At 39.3% G+C, this 17,752-nt stretch overlaps 1 protein-coding gene across 3 annotated transcripts in view; it reads left to right on the forward strand.

Annotated features, from left to right (window-relative positions):
* The window catches only part of SPIRE1 (spire type actin nucleation factor 1), a 134,407-nt gene that overhangs the window by 52,827 nt on the left and 63,828 nt on the right, over nt 1–17,752 (forward strand). For all 3 annotated transcript variants that reach the window (XM_074877972.1, XM_074877988.1, XM_074877981.1), the window contains exon 3: nt 5,519–5,752. In XM_074877972.1, the coding sequence (XP_074734073.1) occupies nt 5,519–5,752 (234 nt within the window). The remainder of the gene's footprint in view (nt 1–5,518; nt 5,753–17,752) is intronic.

Below are 17,752 nucleotides of genomic sequence, written 5' to 3' on the forward strand. Positions count from 1 at the left end.
AATCTTGTTAAAATGGTGTATTTAACTTCCTTTCATATTTATTTTCTATTAGACCTGACATACCCTGATTTTTTTAATTTGCTTTACTTTTATTACTGCTTTGTCTTAAATAGCAAGGCCCATTATATTGCAGAAATCAGCATCTCGTTATTTCAGTAGCAAACCAACATCACCCAGAAGTTAAATAATCCTGTATTTTATGTCTATATTCTGTGGAAATGAGTGATTCATCTGATTCATTGGAAATATTCCAAATCCTTGCTGCTTACCTGGAAGCACTTGGAAGTTTTCTCACTTCTGTTCTCATTTGACAGTCTGTTTCAAGTTGTTCTAATTTAGTGAAGGTCATATTTAAATTTAGCAATGTCCCCAGCTATTAAAACCTGGGCGATGCTAGCCTGTTTCCACTGGAGAATGCTGTGGTAAAAACTACATTCGTATACCCAAGGTATGCAGTGACAGCAGTACATCTCTTGTAGCAACCTATTTAGACATACTCTTCCATGAGGTTCTCTTGAGAGTTATGTAGGGCATCTAAGGATGAGGTAGATAACCAAAAAGTGTTCACCCTTCCTAAAAGCATGGTCTTTTTTAGTTCCAGAATGGGATACTGAAGAAGCAACAGATTATTTTGTTACAAATAGAAATGATAATCAGAGCAATGGCTTGCTCCCTCTGTCATTTGCTGGAGAGGAACAGCTGGGTTTACATAAAATTTTAACGTGCCTGTCTTTTGGACTGTATTACAGAATTTTGTCACAAAAACTTGTGCATGTTTGTGTGTCTTCTCCTGATGCGCCATAGAAAATTTAAGATACTCTTGACTTCAAGAGTGTCTATGGATATATTTACGCTGTGTGGAGCTCCTGGCAGGCTAATTTAGAGTTAGCAGTGGGACAGGTTGGCCTTTGCAGATTGACTAAGTGCTGCCTAATACCAGGGGTGGTGGCAGAGAGGAGCTCTGCCCTAAGGAGTGCCATGGCTAACGCCAGCTCTGGGCTCTCGGCATTGTTGCCGTGGGGCAGAGTGATTCTCTTTCATAAGGTGCATTGGAGATCTGCTGGTAAGAAATGGGAGCACTTAAAAATAATAATAATTGTAGTATAACTTTTTAATAAAAAATTTATTAGAATTCATAAAAGACAGTGTAGTTCTAATGCAAATATTGTTGTGACTGGTTGCGTATCTGAGGTCCCTGTGGGAAAGTTCAAAGTTAGTTGACTCACTTTAGGAGCTGGAGCTTTACGGCATCTTTAATCCCAGTTTAGGGATACAAAACCTGAGTGGCTTTTGGAGGAGGGGAGAACTCTAGGGAGGGACAGGCATTTGAGCTGAAAAAAACCCCTTTGCTGCTGTAAGTACAAGCCTGTCCTTAGGCTTTGTTGCTTTGTTTAAAATTTGAGGCAAAGCCTAGGAAGGGGATGAAAGCTCAGACAGCGCCCTATTGTGTGTGCAGTGAGTGGGGGGAATGGCATGTGGATTCTGCCTGTTCTCATCTATGTTTCAGAGTCAGAGATATGTATGTTGAGGGGGAAAAAGGATTCTTCACTGAAATTTTTTTAAAAAAGGGGAAAGAAGATAAGTGAAGTACAGTAATTTCACTCGAGATTTGCAAGTCTCAAGCATGTTCGGTTCCTATACAAAGGCTGTATATTTGAAGAGTTTTTGAGATTGGCAGAGTTCACTGGAAGAACATAATTTGTGTCATATAAAAGACCTAAAACCTTAATGAACACCTTTCCAGGAGTTGTACCTCAATGTGTTGGAGGAAGGTACATGGAATGGAAAGTTCCATGAAGTGTTTGTGTATGAAAATTGTCTGAATGGTTTGAGTTTTATTTTTACTGTGTGTGTAAAATGAGCATGAGGATATTGCTTTTACATCATGTTTGAAATCAAAGTGTTCTAGCAACTTTATCGCAACTTGTTATAATACAAGCCCAGACTGGTGTAAGAACTGAAAGAACATGCACTTACGGTGAGACAAAATTCCCCTTTCACTAATGATTTAAGCACACAGAGTACTAGTTCAATCTGTGGGAAATGTAGGAAATTTTTTTTTTTGAAGCCATGACTTTCAAAAGAACTTGGTGAGAAGGTGTAAAGCATAATAATGCAGACTTTCTTGTTTATTTTTTAAAGTTATTTAGCCACTGATTGATTTGCAAAGATCAGGTCCTTCACCAAAATTTAAATCAATGGGGAACAAGTAAGTTCTAAAATTCAGGCTGCAGAACTTGATTTTTTTTTTTTTTCCATCTGAATCAAGCTGCATCTTTTATCATTAATGCTGGCACTTATTTCAGTGTCATGCAGTTGTTTTGGTGGATCAGTGTACAACTCTGTGGTTTACAAGAGCCTTGATATGTCACTTCTTACCCTCTGCTTTCACAGATATAATCGAAAACTGTGCTAGTGCTTGTCACTTGTTAGGTGCCAGAAGTATTTATTTTGTGTGAAATTGGCACACAGTGCAGTTTAGAACCAGTGACTTCCTTGTAAATAATTGATGCTTTTTTATAAAAAAAAAGTGATAGTCCCTGATTATCCAACTCAAAAAATCACAAATTTATCAATTCATTCAGCTGTGAAAAGCTTTTCCTTTTTTGTTTGTATTTGGTTTGTATTACAGGCAAAGGGACAGCACTCATGCGTTTAAGCAGCAATGAGCTGGCTGTCTAACCTTGTATATTTTGTTTCTAGTTATATAGACCTAGAAGTTTTATTTGTGTGAAGTTGCTGTAGTGGTTTTGTACATGTGAAGAAGCGTTGACGATTCTGTGACTTTTGTTTGATATTCCTATGGCACTTGTGGTTTTACAAGATACTTGGTAAGCCAGTATTACTGAGAGCGATGAATGTTTTCAGTTTTAATGCAAGTCAAAGCAAAATTTCTCAGTTGAGATGTTTGCTGCTTTGTCTTTCAGCAAGAAGAATCTGTGATACTGACAGACACTGAATAAATGTGGGTTTGATTACAACTAAATAAGGAGCTGAGAGACTGAAATATAGGTCTGAATTGGTGCCGTTGCAGGCTTTCGTGTTGTGTTAATTTTACATGTATTATGAAATCTGCTCATAGTATGTAAAAATGCACAAACCATATTACTGAACTGCAAAAAGCTCCACTGCTGATACATCAAAGAAAGCAGCAGCTGTCATCCAGTTTTAGCCACGGTGCTTTTGAATGCCTTAATCCTCTTCCCAAACAGAAGGAGGCAGAGAGAGTGCAATTTCTTTATAGGCCCCCCTTCTATTTTTTTGAAGTGTTGGTGTAGCAAAATCCAGAAGCTGTGTTCAGCAGCCAGCGCTGCATGGCACAAGACATTATTTTCTTTGCATTTAATTTGGACATTTCAGTCTTCCTCATGTACACCAAGTTCTTTCAAATTGAGTTTTTATTAAAGTTAGAAATTACTCACATTGTGTTTACTCCCAAGTGTTTAAAATATCAAAGCAATTATTCAATTGTACTTCATTTTCTTTTAGGTCTACTTCAAATTGGAATTAACTTGGTATTCTTTGTTCCCTTTTAGTTGCTGAAGGGGATGTTGAGATTGTACTTGGAACCTGAGTTAAAGGAAACATACATTTCTACCAGTAGAATATATTTTATTTTGTGAAATTTTCACATTTTTACATTTTTTTGTTAACAATACAAGTTTTACAGGGCAGTTATTACAAAATAGCTTCTCTAAGAAGCAAGCCAGATACACAGCAAATTTAAGTTTGATCCGTTACAGCTATTTTTAAGATCTATATGGTGCAGTGTCCTGTCTCCAAAGTGGGTCATGGCAGAAGTCTGGGGAAGGATATGAGCACTGAGCAAGCATGCAGTGATGCTTCCCTGGTGTACGTTGCTGTCTCACAAGCATTTCCCAAGTCAGAAGCTGTTCTTTGAACTAAATAAATAAAGACAATTTTTTCATTAATTTGCCTGATCACTTTTCTTAACTGCATTTTAAGAATAGCATAGGAAAACTATTTATATTTGAGTTATCAAAATTATTGGAAAAAATTATAAAAGGATGTTTTTAATGTATTGGGTTTTATGTTTGTTTGTTTATTTATTAGCCACTGTCTTGCAAAGTGAATTTGCACTGCAAAGTAATCTCAACAGAGGAATGAAGTATGCAAGTGTAAATCTGTCAGACTATAGCTCATTCATTAAATTGTCTGTCTAGGTAAAATATCATTTTAAGTCTTTGCTAACCTCCAGATTCTCAGACCAAAAATATTTTGTTGTGCTGAAATAAGTAAGCTTGGAGTCAAATTTAATATTTTAAGAATCCATTTATGTTGTTCTGTTTACCCAAACAGAATTTCAAAAATCTGTATTAAAAACTGTGTTGACCAGGATAGTACTGAAAGCCAGATGAGAGAAAATTTGATGACAAGGTCTGGTATGTTTAGAAATGCTCCTGTTATTAAAGTTGCTCTAGTGCCAGCTACTCCTACACTGGAGTCATTTGTGTGACATGCTAGCCATCACAGCACACAAGGAAGATCAGATATTACACGCAGTAACTCCAGTCCTACTTCCGTTGTCAGACAAGGATCTCCCAGCAGTGACATTACCTTCCTGTGGTTTACTCTTGCAAGCCTTTTTTCCCTTCCCTCTCCATTAATACCCAATTCCAAGCTCCTCAGTCTGAAATGCCATCTCTTTACATCTTTAAAATGCTAGAAGCTTCAATATTACTTGGAAGGAAAATAATTAATGCCAAGAAAGAAAATGCGCATTTAGTGTTTTGGGATGTTGATGACAATTTTTTGCTGGCTTACACTGAGTAATAGGTCGTCTGTTTGCTTTGCTCTTGACAGAGCACAAAAAAGAAGCCTCAAGCTCAATGAGAAATCAAGGTCCTACATCATGACTATGAAGTCCAGTTGTTAGTAGTTTCAGTGGAACATGTGTGCCTCCACCGGCTATGCGACAGGCAAAGGAATTCTTATGGGCTGATGTCCCAGTGCTTAGTGAATTAGTACTGAGATGTTCACAGCTGTGTCCAGACACCCTCAGGTCAATACAGAAACTGAAGGGGCACAGTTTCCAAGTGTCTTTAATTTGTGGGAGGAGGGAGGCATCTCATGTTAGTTTATTCTTTCTTGTAGTTTCTTCCCACCTGCCCCCCCCCGTAAAGGTCATAGGCATGTAATATTGTCTTACAAAGTCTAGAGTAATGTTACTTTGAAGTTTGTCATACTAGAAGGAAAAAGGGAAAATATTCTAACAAGGTTCTGCTTTGTTTTTAAATTGTGATTTTTTTTTTTTTTTTATTTCAAACTTTGAAATAAGAAAGCGGTAGGTATGTGGTATGACCTGCTCTTGCATGATTTATCTTGCATTACTGAAGAACTACTGTAGATGTTAGAGGACCATTTTCCTCTAACTTTGATGTTTAATGCCTTCTTGGTTCCAAAGTTTGTTATACAAACATCAGAAAAGGGTGTTCCTAGGCTGACCTATCCATTCATATAAATGGCATTAATAAATATTTCTTTTTCACTTTTATAGGTTATTGAATCACTAGGGATTATTATATATAAAGCCCTGGACTATGGTTTGAAGGACAATGAAGAGCGGGAATTAAGTCCTCCCCTGGAGCAGCTTATTGACCACATGACTAATACCACAGAAACAGATGGAAGCAGGGATGAAGGATATGATGCTCTAGATGAAGGTGTGGAGGATGACGATGATGACAAAGAAGAAGTTGAGGCCATTCATTCCTATAAAGATGTAATGAAGGTACAGTAATGAGCAGTTTATATGATATGTCACTGCTTTTATCAATGAGAAAATCAACTCTATTTTCCATGTTATTGTCCAGTGTGATACTGGCTATATAGTTTTCTGATTTCCCTGGTCATTCTGGAAGGTTTGCTTGCAAAAATGACATGCAGTAGTATTTCATGTTTGACAGTAAGCAACAGAAAATCCATGATCAACTTTATCGTTGGATGTGCTGTTAATATCACATTGTGATTTCATCCGTGCACTGGATAGTCAGCCTTCCAGTGTAATGTCTGTTGAATTACTTTGTGTACACTTGGATACTTCATGGGCTATTTCAATTAATTCACCTTTTCATTAGTGTGGTATTAGTTTAATTATTCCTTATCAGTTTCTTCCTTTGCCACCCTCCTCTACTGAAGCAAAGGAGTGCTTTTATAAGAGTACTTTGTATGGAGTGAGTCAGGATACAGTATTTCACTGATGATCATTATGGTTGCGGTTCTTGACCTGAGTTGTGAGATTTGGAAATAGAGCTTATGAATTTTAATTGCAACAGGTTCTTTAATGTTATCTGGGCTACCATGAACAATCATTTAAAAGTATTAACCCTCTATTTTCTATGGAGTAGTCTTCAGTACAAATTTTAGAGCCCAGTGAGCTCTTAGCACAGACAAAGGTATTAATAAGCATGGATTTTGACAAAATTTGTACAACTGGTTTACCTCACAAATAATCTGAGAGTTTAATAGAGGTTGGAAAACTGTATGCTAACTTATACCAGGTGATTGAAGCCTGTATATTGCTTCTTCGTAAATGCAAGTCGTATCTAAGGACTGGAAGCTTAGTGTATCAGAGAAATTAAGAGTGTAGTGGTGGAAGCTGAGACCAGAAGAGTGTCCCCAATCGCACATCAGGGCACATTAGCGTACAGAAACAAGAGCCCACTAAAACCTGCCATTTCTGATGGGTTTATAGTAAAGAGGGAAGCCCTTACGAGATTGGAATGGGAGTAACTTTTGTTTGAGATGCTTTTGTATCCTTGCATCAGAAATAATGCTAAATATTTAACGGCTTTGTTTTTTCTCCCTCCCTCAGAGAAAGGAGGGGTCAGAGTGAGAAATGAATGAAATGGCTTTTTGCTCCCCTGTGATGGGGTGGGCCTGGCTGGCTGAAGTACCCTTGAAGCCCCTGCCACTCCCAGCCTTGCTGAGTCAGTGCCCTTGCTGCGGGCAGGTACTTTGCTCTCTCCTCCCTTGGCCGCTCTCCGTCGCCCAGTCACCTTCTCTAGAAGTGGCCAGCAGCACCCTGCTAAGCCCCCATGGGGGCTGCTCCTAACAGCATGGTGTTAGGTAGAAGATGAATGCAATATATCCTCTTTCCCCCTAGTTTGGCAAAAATGCCATGAATTGGTGGGACAATAAAAGTTGGTTCATTAGAGGAAGTTTTTCTTAGTGCAGAGGCAGACGAGAACATTGTATACACAGAGCTGAGGGCAGTGGCTTATAGAGGTGATTTATGTTGCAAGTTCTTTACTTGATTTCTGCAAACAAGAAAAGATAAGTTTGGAAAACTTTGCTGAACTCCTTCAGTTACACTGGTACATATCCCTGAAATAGAAAAACGATAAGAAAATGTTTGGTCAGGTTTCAACTGTTAAGGCTGCTGAATGGTGTCTTTTTGGTTCTGCTTTGTTAACGTGCATCCCTGCTAGTCTGAGGTACCTGCCTATTTATATGTTTTAAAATCAGCATCTTACATTTTAACTTTTATTATTTGCTATTCATTTTTTATCATTCTGGAAATTATCGCTTTTATGATGTCACCTTAGTGAACTGAAGTTCAGCTGTCATTTCTGCATCATCCTAACTTTTACTGCTCCATCCCTTGGAATTCTCTTTTCTTGCTGTTGTTGCTTTTCCCTAAATTACTTGCTGCAGGCTTAACTCTGTGACTCACCTTTATTCCCTACTCTGTGTGATTACTGCATTGACAGTACTAGCATGGCAGCATCGTTCTGACACATTATTGACATGAGTGCAGATTTATAAGATCATTTTTTCTTGACTTTGTACCTTTTCAGGGGTATGACCATGTTTTACTGTGGGGTTTTTTTTCCCCAGCAGTGGTAAACTGTGTTGCAGGCTACACCCTTATTTACCCAGTGACTGTTTCACAACAGTGGTGTGTGGTCTTGTGACCATGAGGCTCGATTATTGTAATTCCCTCTTGGCAAGACTCACTGTGAAGCTTTCTCCTCTACACTTTGTAGTGAATGCTGAAGCAGGTTTGCTTGTTGAATTGAGCAACTGTCATTCTTGCCTACCCTGCATTCTCTTAAGTTGCAAGCTTGGAAAATGGTGGAGATAAGCTGTATGCTACTTCTATTGATTTTTAAGTTTTTGACTATATAGTCTCCAGTATGGACATGATGTTGTCCTTGAAATGTGATTATATATTTTGTCCTTCTGCAGAAAGTGTCATTGTCAGGTCCAGGGCCTGTCTGTGGCCAAGACTGAATTTTTCACCATTAATCACTAATGTGGGTGGGTGAGCCTATTTTACGATTAAAACACAGAGATAGGTAAGATGTGTATCAGGTGTTTCTGTAATGTGAAGTAGACAAGGTCAATCCTGAACCCTCCCCTAATCTGGAAAATACTGAGTAACGTGGTGGACACCTATTCCCAAGAACTGGGAAAAGGGTGAGTGCTAAATACTTCTGCCAAGATCGTCACTGGCAAAGCTCCTGTTTGGAGAAGACACAGACAAGCTTTTTTGCTGCTTCTTGGTATATTTGGCTGATTCGGCTTTTGATTTCCTTGGCAGGACCAACCTGCTGCACAGACTTAATTCACTGTTTTTAAAAGAGCATCTATGAAGAGGGGAGACATAGGTTGCCAGACGATTAACTTTTTTAGTCTTTGATGTATTTCAGATATGGTGGCCCTAGTGCAAATGAAGGGAGAAATAGAGACGGTAAGAACTGGACATTTTCAGACAGATGCTTTCCTTGTTTGGGGCCTTCTTCCCTGCCCCCATCCGCAGTACATACACACCGTGCACATACGGTACAGGAAAGCTGTACATCTCGGGAGCGCCAGGTTTGCTGTGCACATACACAAGGACGGAAGTGTACATATACAGTAATCCTGAGGGGTCGGGAGTGCATCAGGTTGACAGCATATGTATGGCTTGGGGAGCCTTGGGTCAACAGAGGATATAGACAGAGTAGGCCTGGCGTGCTGGGTGGTGTTGGGCTTGCTAAGGGTGTGTGAAGTCCTGTCATGTGGCACCTTTATCATGGCGTGTGGCCCTCCCTGATACTGAAACGAGATGATGCAGTTTATCAACCTCTTCCAGAGTGTGTTCAAACACTAATTCCACTCCTAATCTTAACATTATCTCACTCCTTATCCCACAGATCTCTGCAGTCAGATGATTTAAGCCAGCACCACTTTTCCTATTAACCTGGAGGCGCTTTCTAAGCTGTAGTTTATCGATATCTGCTGGCCTGAGCCCCAACCCTAAACCCAATTCCAGTATTATCCTTTATTCTAGGCCAGCACCCTCTTCTAATTCCAGATGTAAATAAAGCCACATTACCCTCTGATAGCAGGTTTTATTCTGTGCTGGTGTTTGCTGGGCTGAACTGCTATCCTAGCCTTAGTCCTGTCATTTCTTCCAGCTTTGAATGTCATTGTAGCCAAATCACTACTGCCAGTACTAGACTTAACCTAGAGGTCTTGTCAGTAGTATCTGCAAATTGTGACACTAACCTCTGTCACTGCTACCTTTTTCTGCAGGTCTTGTAGAAGATACGTAAGGAGGCAGTGCTTTACCTGTACCAGTATGTTGCTCTTACTTATGTTCACCTTTCATCCTGAAAGTAAATTCAACTTTAACAGGAACCTGATCTGTAGCTGAGCCACACCTTTTTGTCTCAGAGACAAATATAGGTGGATGGCCCCCAGTGCTCAGTGGCCTCTGGTCCCAGGCCTTATCTAAATAATCACTTTCAGGTAGTGCAGTAATAATGTTCATTAATTCTGACCAAAATTTAACTGTCGTGCAACTGCTGCTTCACAATGATGAATTAGTGACCCAGATCCCATAGTAAACAAAACTTGTACTTAGGAAATCTCTGTGCTGACTTCTTAATTTGTATGAAAATTATTTTCAGAGCAACATGTGCATTATTGTGTTACCTCGCTATAACAAACGTAAGCAAGATTATGGTTTGCAATATTTTTATTGGTGGAAATTCATGTTTGTGCTCTCCGTTTAAGCAAAGAGGAAGAATAAATTATGTTTGTCAAAAAATCCCCCATATCTCAGATATTTTAATTGTCTTTTAATCATTGGCATGGTCTCTAAAACGAGAAACTTGTAAGTCTAGGTGACTCGTCTGCCTTGGTAGTTCAAGTATATGACTGACTTCTTTCAGCTGGAAGGAACAGAAACTTACAGTGGTGATACTGATCTGCTTGTGTTTTGTTTTGAGTACCCCGATGGTAGTACAGATCAACTATCTATGGCATGTGTAGAGTTGTAGAGGAAAAGGAGAGTATGTCCTGTCTCCATGTAATAACAGGTGGGATGAGAAGATCTGCATTTAGATCTAAGTATTTTGGAGGTTCCCTCTGAGTTCAAGGACATACATTATTATCGTATGTACAGTATGTCCCCATGTAAGTATAATATGGGGACCTGTCAGAGAGGAACCAGAAAATGCAGTTAAAAACAAGTCTGGGTATTTGTTTATGACAGACAGTTAAAGAGTTCAAGTTACACGAATTCAAAGGCCCATAATTTTGCCTAGTCCATGACGTTAAAGTTAGTAAGATGCACCTTTCTGTTGAGTGTAATTCTGTTTAAGGCTGTGTTGGCTTTAGCATTTTTATATGAGCCTGCAGAACAGTATTTATGCTTCATTTCAAAACAAGCAACTTGCGGTGTACCCTGTAACTCTGTCTGAAGCTGGTGAATATTTTGGAACCTTACTGAGATGGTAACCAATGCCCCAAATTATGTTAGTACATTTTATATTAAAAAGAAAGGCAACAACACTGGGCATTTGTGAAAATCATTGTGCTCAGTAAAGACAAGTGATTAACTGTCTTCTCTTGAGTCCTGTTCTCAGTGTACTTAAATGTCAGCTGCTAATCTTTATCTTGATGCATCTTCTTTTAGAAAAAGGCAATCTATGTCTCCACATATTGATGGGGAGAAAATTTTAAATTACAGTGGGTTGGAAGTCTTTGTTTTCCTTAATTTTGGTTGTCACAGTACTTGAGCTTGATTTGCTGGCTTGACCAAAAATTAATCATCTTCTACCTGTGGGTCTTCAATTGTCCACAAAGACCTGGTGTCTGAGACCCCTTTTGTAATGTCGAGGAACCTCCTGTCCCAACTGTTTGGGTCCCTGAAAATGCAACTATCTAATTTTTATAGCTCTTAAGTTGTGAGGGCACAAGTTCTCCTTTGGCTATTCCATTTTGCATTTTAACTCTTTGGGGACTGTAAGCTAGAAAGAAACCCAAAATGATTTTATGAACACACCCCCATGTCATATTGCTATGATGGGGCACCCCCAGATCGATGCCCCTGGGGAGTTGGGGCCTCTGAAGGTGGACCTTCATAGTGCTGGTCTGAGCAGGTAGACGACTTATGTTGACAATACTCCCTGGCCACCCTTTTTCTCTGTGCTGCACTGACAGAAGTGGGACCTCTGAGTTCAGCAGCAAAGTCCCAAGGACCAGTGCTCATCTGCTGCGCTCAGAGGCTTAAAAACATTCCCTTTTGGGCTCTTACCCTCCCAAAGCATACTGACTGAGAGTACACCTTTTTTGTGTCAACTACCCAGTGTCTTCAGACAGACACAGAGACATTGTGAAGATCCCAGAAAAAAAATTGCTGAGATTAGTTAACAAAGGCATATATAGATCTTGACTGAATAGGACCCCATCCACAGGCATTTTCTTATTCCTTCTCCATTCTTTGAGCTAGCTTGGCTTCTTAGAAATGCAGTAAACCTGCTGTTTTTCTCTTGTCCAAGCAAGCCTTGTACATCATGGTTATTCATTCAAACCATAGTGTGTTTCTTCTGTCTGTGCTGTCACCTTGGCTGGGATCCATGTCACCTATATTTAGTCAAAGCATCCTGAAAGTTTTTTTGGTTGGTTTTGGTTTTTTAACTCTATCGGTTTTTTCATCTGTTTTGCTGCAAACATCTGTTTTGCACCTCAAACATTTGTACAGGCACAACTGAAGGACTGGTGGAGTAAACTGTGCTGTTGGCTCAGTCATGAAAGGAGTCAGCATTTGAAACTGGTACTGTGCAGGCCCAGGGAGCTGCGCTGGGGACAGATGGTGCAAAATAAAGCATGTTTGAATCTTCATAATGTATGAGCAATATCTCCATGTTGTGGGTTTTAAAATAAAATTATTTAACAACAGTAGTTGTGTTTTGATATGAAGGGCTTTATAAACAGCTGCAGAGCAAGTGGATTTATGACAATTGCAAGGAAAGATAAGTAGAAGCGGAAGTAATTTTGTACTGTTTGCAGCATTTCTTTTGAGAGGTTTTGCTTAGAACTGTTTTATACCAAATGTACTTGCAAAGGAGTTGTCCCTCATGACTTCAGTCTTCCCATGAAAAAAAGGGGTTGCTTTTTTTTTCCTTGCTTTGATTATTCTCACACAAAACAGTGGAAACATCCCTTCCATTGGTGTGGGTTTAGATGGATTGGAGTGTCTTATTCCAGGCTGGGAGACAAAACCAAATCACCTTTTCTGTGGTGATTTTTACCTTCCCATTATGGCTCACAGTAATGCATCTACACCAGTTAAAAACCCTTGTACCCATAATTCATGTAATTATACTGGTATAACCTGTCTAAGGTCTAAAATAGTCTGAGGAATCCAAGGAGTTGTCCAACAAAAACAGGAAACACAGATTGAGTGTTCAGATTATTTTTATGTATGGGGAGGTAAGAATACACCTTAAATTTGTGTGTGGCCTTTATGCATCTAAAAGAAGCTGAGTAGGTTATGGACTTTTTTTTCTATCTGTTTTATGCTGCAATTATTATAAATAATTTATACATGGGTAAAAATAAAATTCCAGTTTTTAGTGGAGGTGGAAGGATTCTTTGGTGGTAATGGTGTCCTGTAGTGTATAAAATGCAGATTTGTCATGACAGAGCTCCAGTTTTCCCTTTAAAAATACAAATGTCTAAAATGTGCAAAGCAAGCTGTTAGAAATAACACATCTGAATACGAGGTTTAATCTGAAGTATCAAAGAACCTGTGTTAGCCTGCGCTGCCTAAAATAGACCCTGGAGACTACAGTAGATCAATGAGTGTTTACTTTCACAAGGTACGTTTTGTTTGATCGGATTAATTTGAAATTCTAACTAATGACTGGAAATCAGGGTAATGGTCAATTAACACACTAATGCTGTAGTGACCCATAGCAAAGTAAAAAAAGAGCAGAGCGGCCTTTACAAAAGTGACTGGTATCTTCTCTGCCCTACTGATTAACTCCAGCACTCAGCCTGGCAGTGCAGACTGACCTGTCCAAAGCTGAAGGGATCTGCCTGACAGTCTCTTCAACTTGCCACCGCCTCCCCTCTCCAGGTGTTGAAACTGATAAGTGCACAGAAGGCTGTGATGGATTTTTCAGATTCACTGTCACTCTGGTAAAGGCAGTAGATCTGCTCAGAAAAATTAGCCAGGACAGCAGCTTGTCTTGCGTTAGGGTTTGGCAAAGGTTCATCTTGTCAGAGTCTAGTGTAGACTTTGCAGTCTCGAATGTTCGTCGTGTTGCAGCTAGCTTTTTAGCTCTACTGGCTCCTTTTGCTACTTTAAAAAGTAGCAGGCCATTTTTTTACAGATTCACATGATTATCTTCTATTAGGTTTGTAAGGCACAAGTGGTCTTTGAAAGATTTCCATGTAATGCCAACATCCCAGTAGGGAATATCCTATATACCTTAGCAATACTTGTTTGTGTTATTTACATTATGTGTGTGATATATGTTTTAGTAGACAAATTAACGGTGACATGCAAAATTGCCGTACCATTTTCTCTCGTATAGCGTTATGTGTTGAAGGTTCCCAGTAGCTGCTCTTACAGACCATATTCAAAACAGTAGATTAACTTGTTTCTGCAGTTTAAGTTGTGCATATACAGCTCTTCTTTGAAATGAGCAGTATAGGTATTCTTGTAGCTGTAATGCTCTACAGGCACGAGAGAAGCAAGATTTATGGGGTGGGGACGAACTTCTTAAGTAGGCCAACTGAATTAGCTGGGGGAAAAAACGTTAGTCCTTCCAGGCTGAAATGAAAGGTCCAACAGCAGAATCTCCAAGTGCTTGTCCCCTATAAATTTTGGAGTCTCTAACTTCTGTGAGGTGTTAGAGCCTCACAATCCACCACCCTGTTCAGGAGAGGGGTCAGAAAAGTGGCTGTGGAAGCTTTCCGTTTTCTAGTTCTTGTCAAGACACAAATGACTAAATTTGAACATGGTCTGAAGTTTTTCTTGATGATAGCAGTTGTGTAAAAAACTATGGGTATTTCAGTTGTCAGTATTGCTAGTTCACAGTCACTTTAAGGATGATATGGTTGCATTGCCAAAGAAAGTGAAAGTAGCACAGATGCTACAAAATCACTTAATTCCTTATAGAGGCATATTGTACTGTAAGAGCAACATGGGAAAAGTGTAGAAATGGAGTGAGGGCCCTTTAATTAAGCCACTGTGATCTTCTTGCTTTTGAATTATTCAAGAGCGAACCTTGGGCTTGAGGCAAAGTTTCTTTAGGTGCATTTATTTCAGTGCCTGTAACAGTATTAAAAGAAATGAAACATTTGGAGGAAAGTTGTTTGAATTGACTTAAAAGTACCACTAATTTTCCAGAATAATAATCTCTTTATTTTAGCTATGTGATTTTTTTAATATGCTCTTGATTACTGTGTTCCCATGATGCTATTTTCTGCTCCCTTTTGCTTAGTGCACTGTTGCATGCTGTGTTTTAGAAAAATATTTGAGTGAGATAAAGCCATTTGATACAAAGAAATACACAGTGTACATTAGATTGCTCTGTCTCCTGAAGATCTGAATCTGAAAGTCAGAATATCATATTTATCCCAAAGATTGGTCTGAAGGCAGGGAATGTTTTGCATTTCTTAGTAAAAGGATTTTTACAGTAGTTTTTTGTTTAAAACATGTAGTTGCAACATCCTTAAATAGTATTGTAACTGAAGCAGTCTTAAGGGGTAAGCTTTCAAAAGACTATTGTCCGCAGGATGCATGGCCCTCTGTATTTTTAAACGATTGATTTGTAAATATTTTAAATGAAATAACACAATGGGAAAAGCAGTATTATTCTGGGTGATGGTTTCAGTGCATTTCTCAGGCAATTTTAGCTTTGCTTTACTGCATCGCTTGTGCATCTGTGCAGATGAGCCTTGTTCAAAGTTCTCCACAAGTATACATACGTTTTAATCTAGCAGCCTTCCTACTAACTTGCACTAACTTGTGCAATTGAACAAAATGGTCCCAAGAGACAAACTCCTTGAATCTAAGTTTGACAGAGCATTTGTTGAAGGGAAGGTGTAGGCTAGCCTGGAATGCTATAGGAAGACAGCAGGAACAGGAATTCAGGGATTTTGTGTGGGGAGGTGAAGCGAACTGGCAGGACCATGGCTACTTGTTGTTTGGAGGCCCAAACTAAATCATACAAAAAAGATTTATCTGAGGGTTTGGCAAGGGCAGGGAACTAAGGGACCGTGCTAAAGGAAAGCAGCTACACATGGGGGCAGTGCTACACACAGGGGCCAATGCTTCATACGTTGCTGAGTTTGCTTTGTGTAAAGCCTGTAAAGAAGGCACTAGAAAGAAATTTTTTTTTTTTTTTTTGGAAGTCTGGTTGGATGAAAAACAGAGGAGTTTTTTTGCCTTTGCCCTGAAGAGAAGACAACCCCCTTTGTTTTATTGTTATTTATGTATTTGCATTTCTGACAAAGAGGCTAGAAACTTGATTTTAAACACTAGAAAAAACAGGCATTTGTTTTATTGTTATTGAGTTCATGATGGCAAGGAAGAACAAGATACTTTGGGTGATTTAAGCCAAAAGAGAGTTCTATGGTTTTTTGCCTTGCTTTCTCTTCGGACAAAGCAAGCTTGGAGTAGGGACAAGAAGGTCCTAGTGAGCAATTGTATTTGTTTTTCCTTTTCAGCACGCCAAGATTTCTTGATGTGAGCACTAAGACCAACACTTGCTTTAGATGAGCACATTCTCATGAAGCCAAACCTTTTTATGAACTGGTCTCTTCTAATCAATTCATGTTGATCAGTCCACTATATCATATGTGTGTAACAAGCCCCCATATATGTATTTTATACAGTCATATACACTTGCACAGGTAGATGTAAAATGCTACTGTCCTCAATCCACTTTTTAAAATGGAAAAATTATGGTGATGTTTGAAAACATGATGGCATTGTGGAAAGAAAATGAGCTATAGGGTTTGTTTTTTAAAAAAACTTTGACTTCTGTGGTAGCATGTAATCTTAACAAACAAATTAAAAAAATGAAGTTCAGAAGAGTATTAGTCAGCATGATTTATTAAGTCTTTTCATGTCTGGACAGAGGAATTGTGTCACAGTAGAAATATTTTTAATGGCTCAGAGGTAAAAAAAAAAAACAAACCAACAAAATACATTTTCCAGGCAACACACACATTTGGAAATGAAAATATTCAGTAATTTAATTTTGCCCTTGTGTTACTGATTAATTTCTTATAAACCTGTACAGAAAGTGAAGGGATTACTGTACCTTAGCTTGATCAAGAAAGCTGGGGACAGTTTGTGTAAATCCCTTTACTGTAATTTTAAAGCAGCTTTGAATGTGACAAGTGTTTAAGTGAATTATGTTGATAGACAGGTTTCATTAATTAAAGTGATGTCATTTGGTGTCTTAAACAGTTGTCCTGTTTTTTCATTCTAGGCAGTGTAATTGGAGGTCAACACGTGGTCTGCTTTACTTTGAAAATAACCACTGTGCTCGTTTTAAAAGGGTGATGTCAGTCCTTTTCACATTTGAATGTGTTAGTGAGCAAAGGAGGGGTGTTTACTGCAATTTCTTGCCCTGGAGATGGTGCTTACTGCATTTGGAGCCAAGACACTTTGCTGGGACTTTCCAGTGAAGAGTCTGGCTGCCAGAGGCACTTGGCCTCATAGTGTCACCTTCAGCACAAGTGCTGAAATCTGCCCTTACAGGAAACCTTTAAAAAAAACAAACTGGAAAATAGTTCAAAAACTGTACCTCTGAACACTGTGGGTTGGTTTGTCTTTGCTACCTGGGCCTGCTTTTTGTCATGAGTGGCTGAAGAAGGCAGGGGGATGTGCCCGCTCCTTCGAGGTGCTCTCCCGGTGGCCAGGGGATGGATGGCACCCATCTGTCCTTGGCTGTCTCTAGGGTCAAACGAGCAGGTAAAACAGGACTAGTGTCTCTGTGGCGTCCAGATGAAACTCAAGAGGTTTGTAGTCTCCCACTGGGTATTACTTCTGCCTGGGTGCACAGCAGTGAACTGCTGAGGTGAGATAACTGGCAAGATAACTAGGCCACCCCCTCACTAACCTCTATTGTCTTACATGCCTACCACAATAAAATGATTAATAATTTTCTTCACCACTCTGACAGATAACGATAACCTCTCTTTGAGGTTAATTTGGCAGCTATCTAGGCCTTTTAATGAAGATGCTGCAAGCAGAGTGGTTTCTTGGCAGTTCCCTGCTGGTGTCATGCAGAGTTTGAGGGAACTGAACTCCCCTCACCTTCCCCGCCTCCCCCAGCTTCCATTTGAAGTCATCTTTCTTACGAGACCCTGAGGTACACTTAAGGATACTGGCAAGAAATCCTTTAGAAACACTTAGTTTGGGGCTTTTTGACAAGCGAGTGATGTTTTCAGCTATCTTTGCTGGCAGAACAAGCTGTAAGCTTTAACACTC

The sequence above is a fragment of the Strix uralensis genome, chromosome 1, assembly GCF_047716275.1.
Source record: "Strix uralensis isolate ZFMK-TIS-50842 chromosome 1, bStrUra1, whole genome shotgun sequence".
Classification (NCBI taxonomy): Eukaryota; Metazoa; Chordata; class Aves; order Strigiformes; family Strigidae; genus Strix; species Strix uralensis.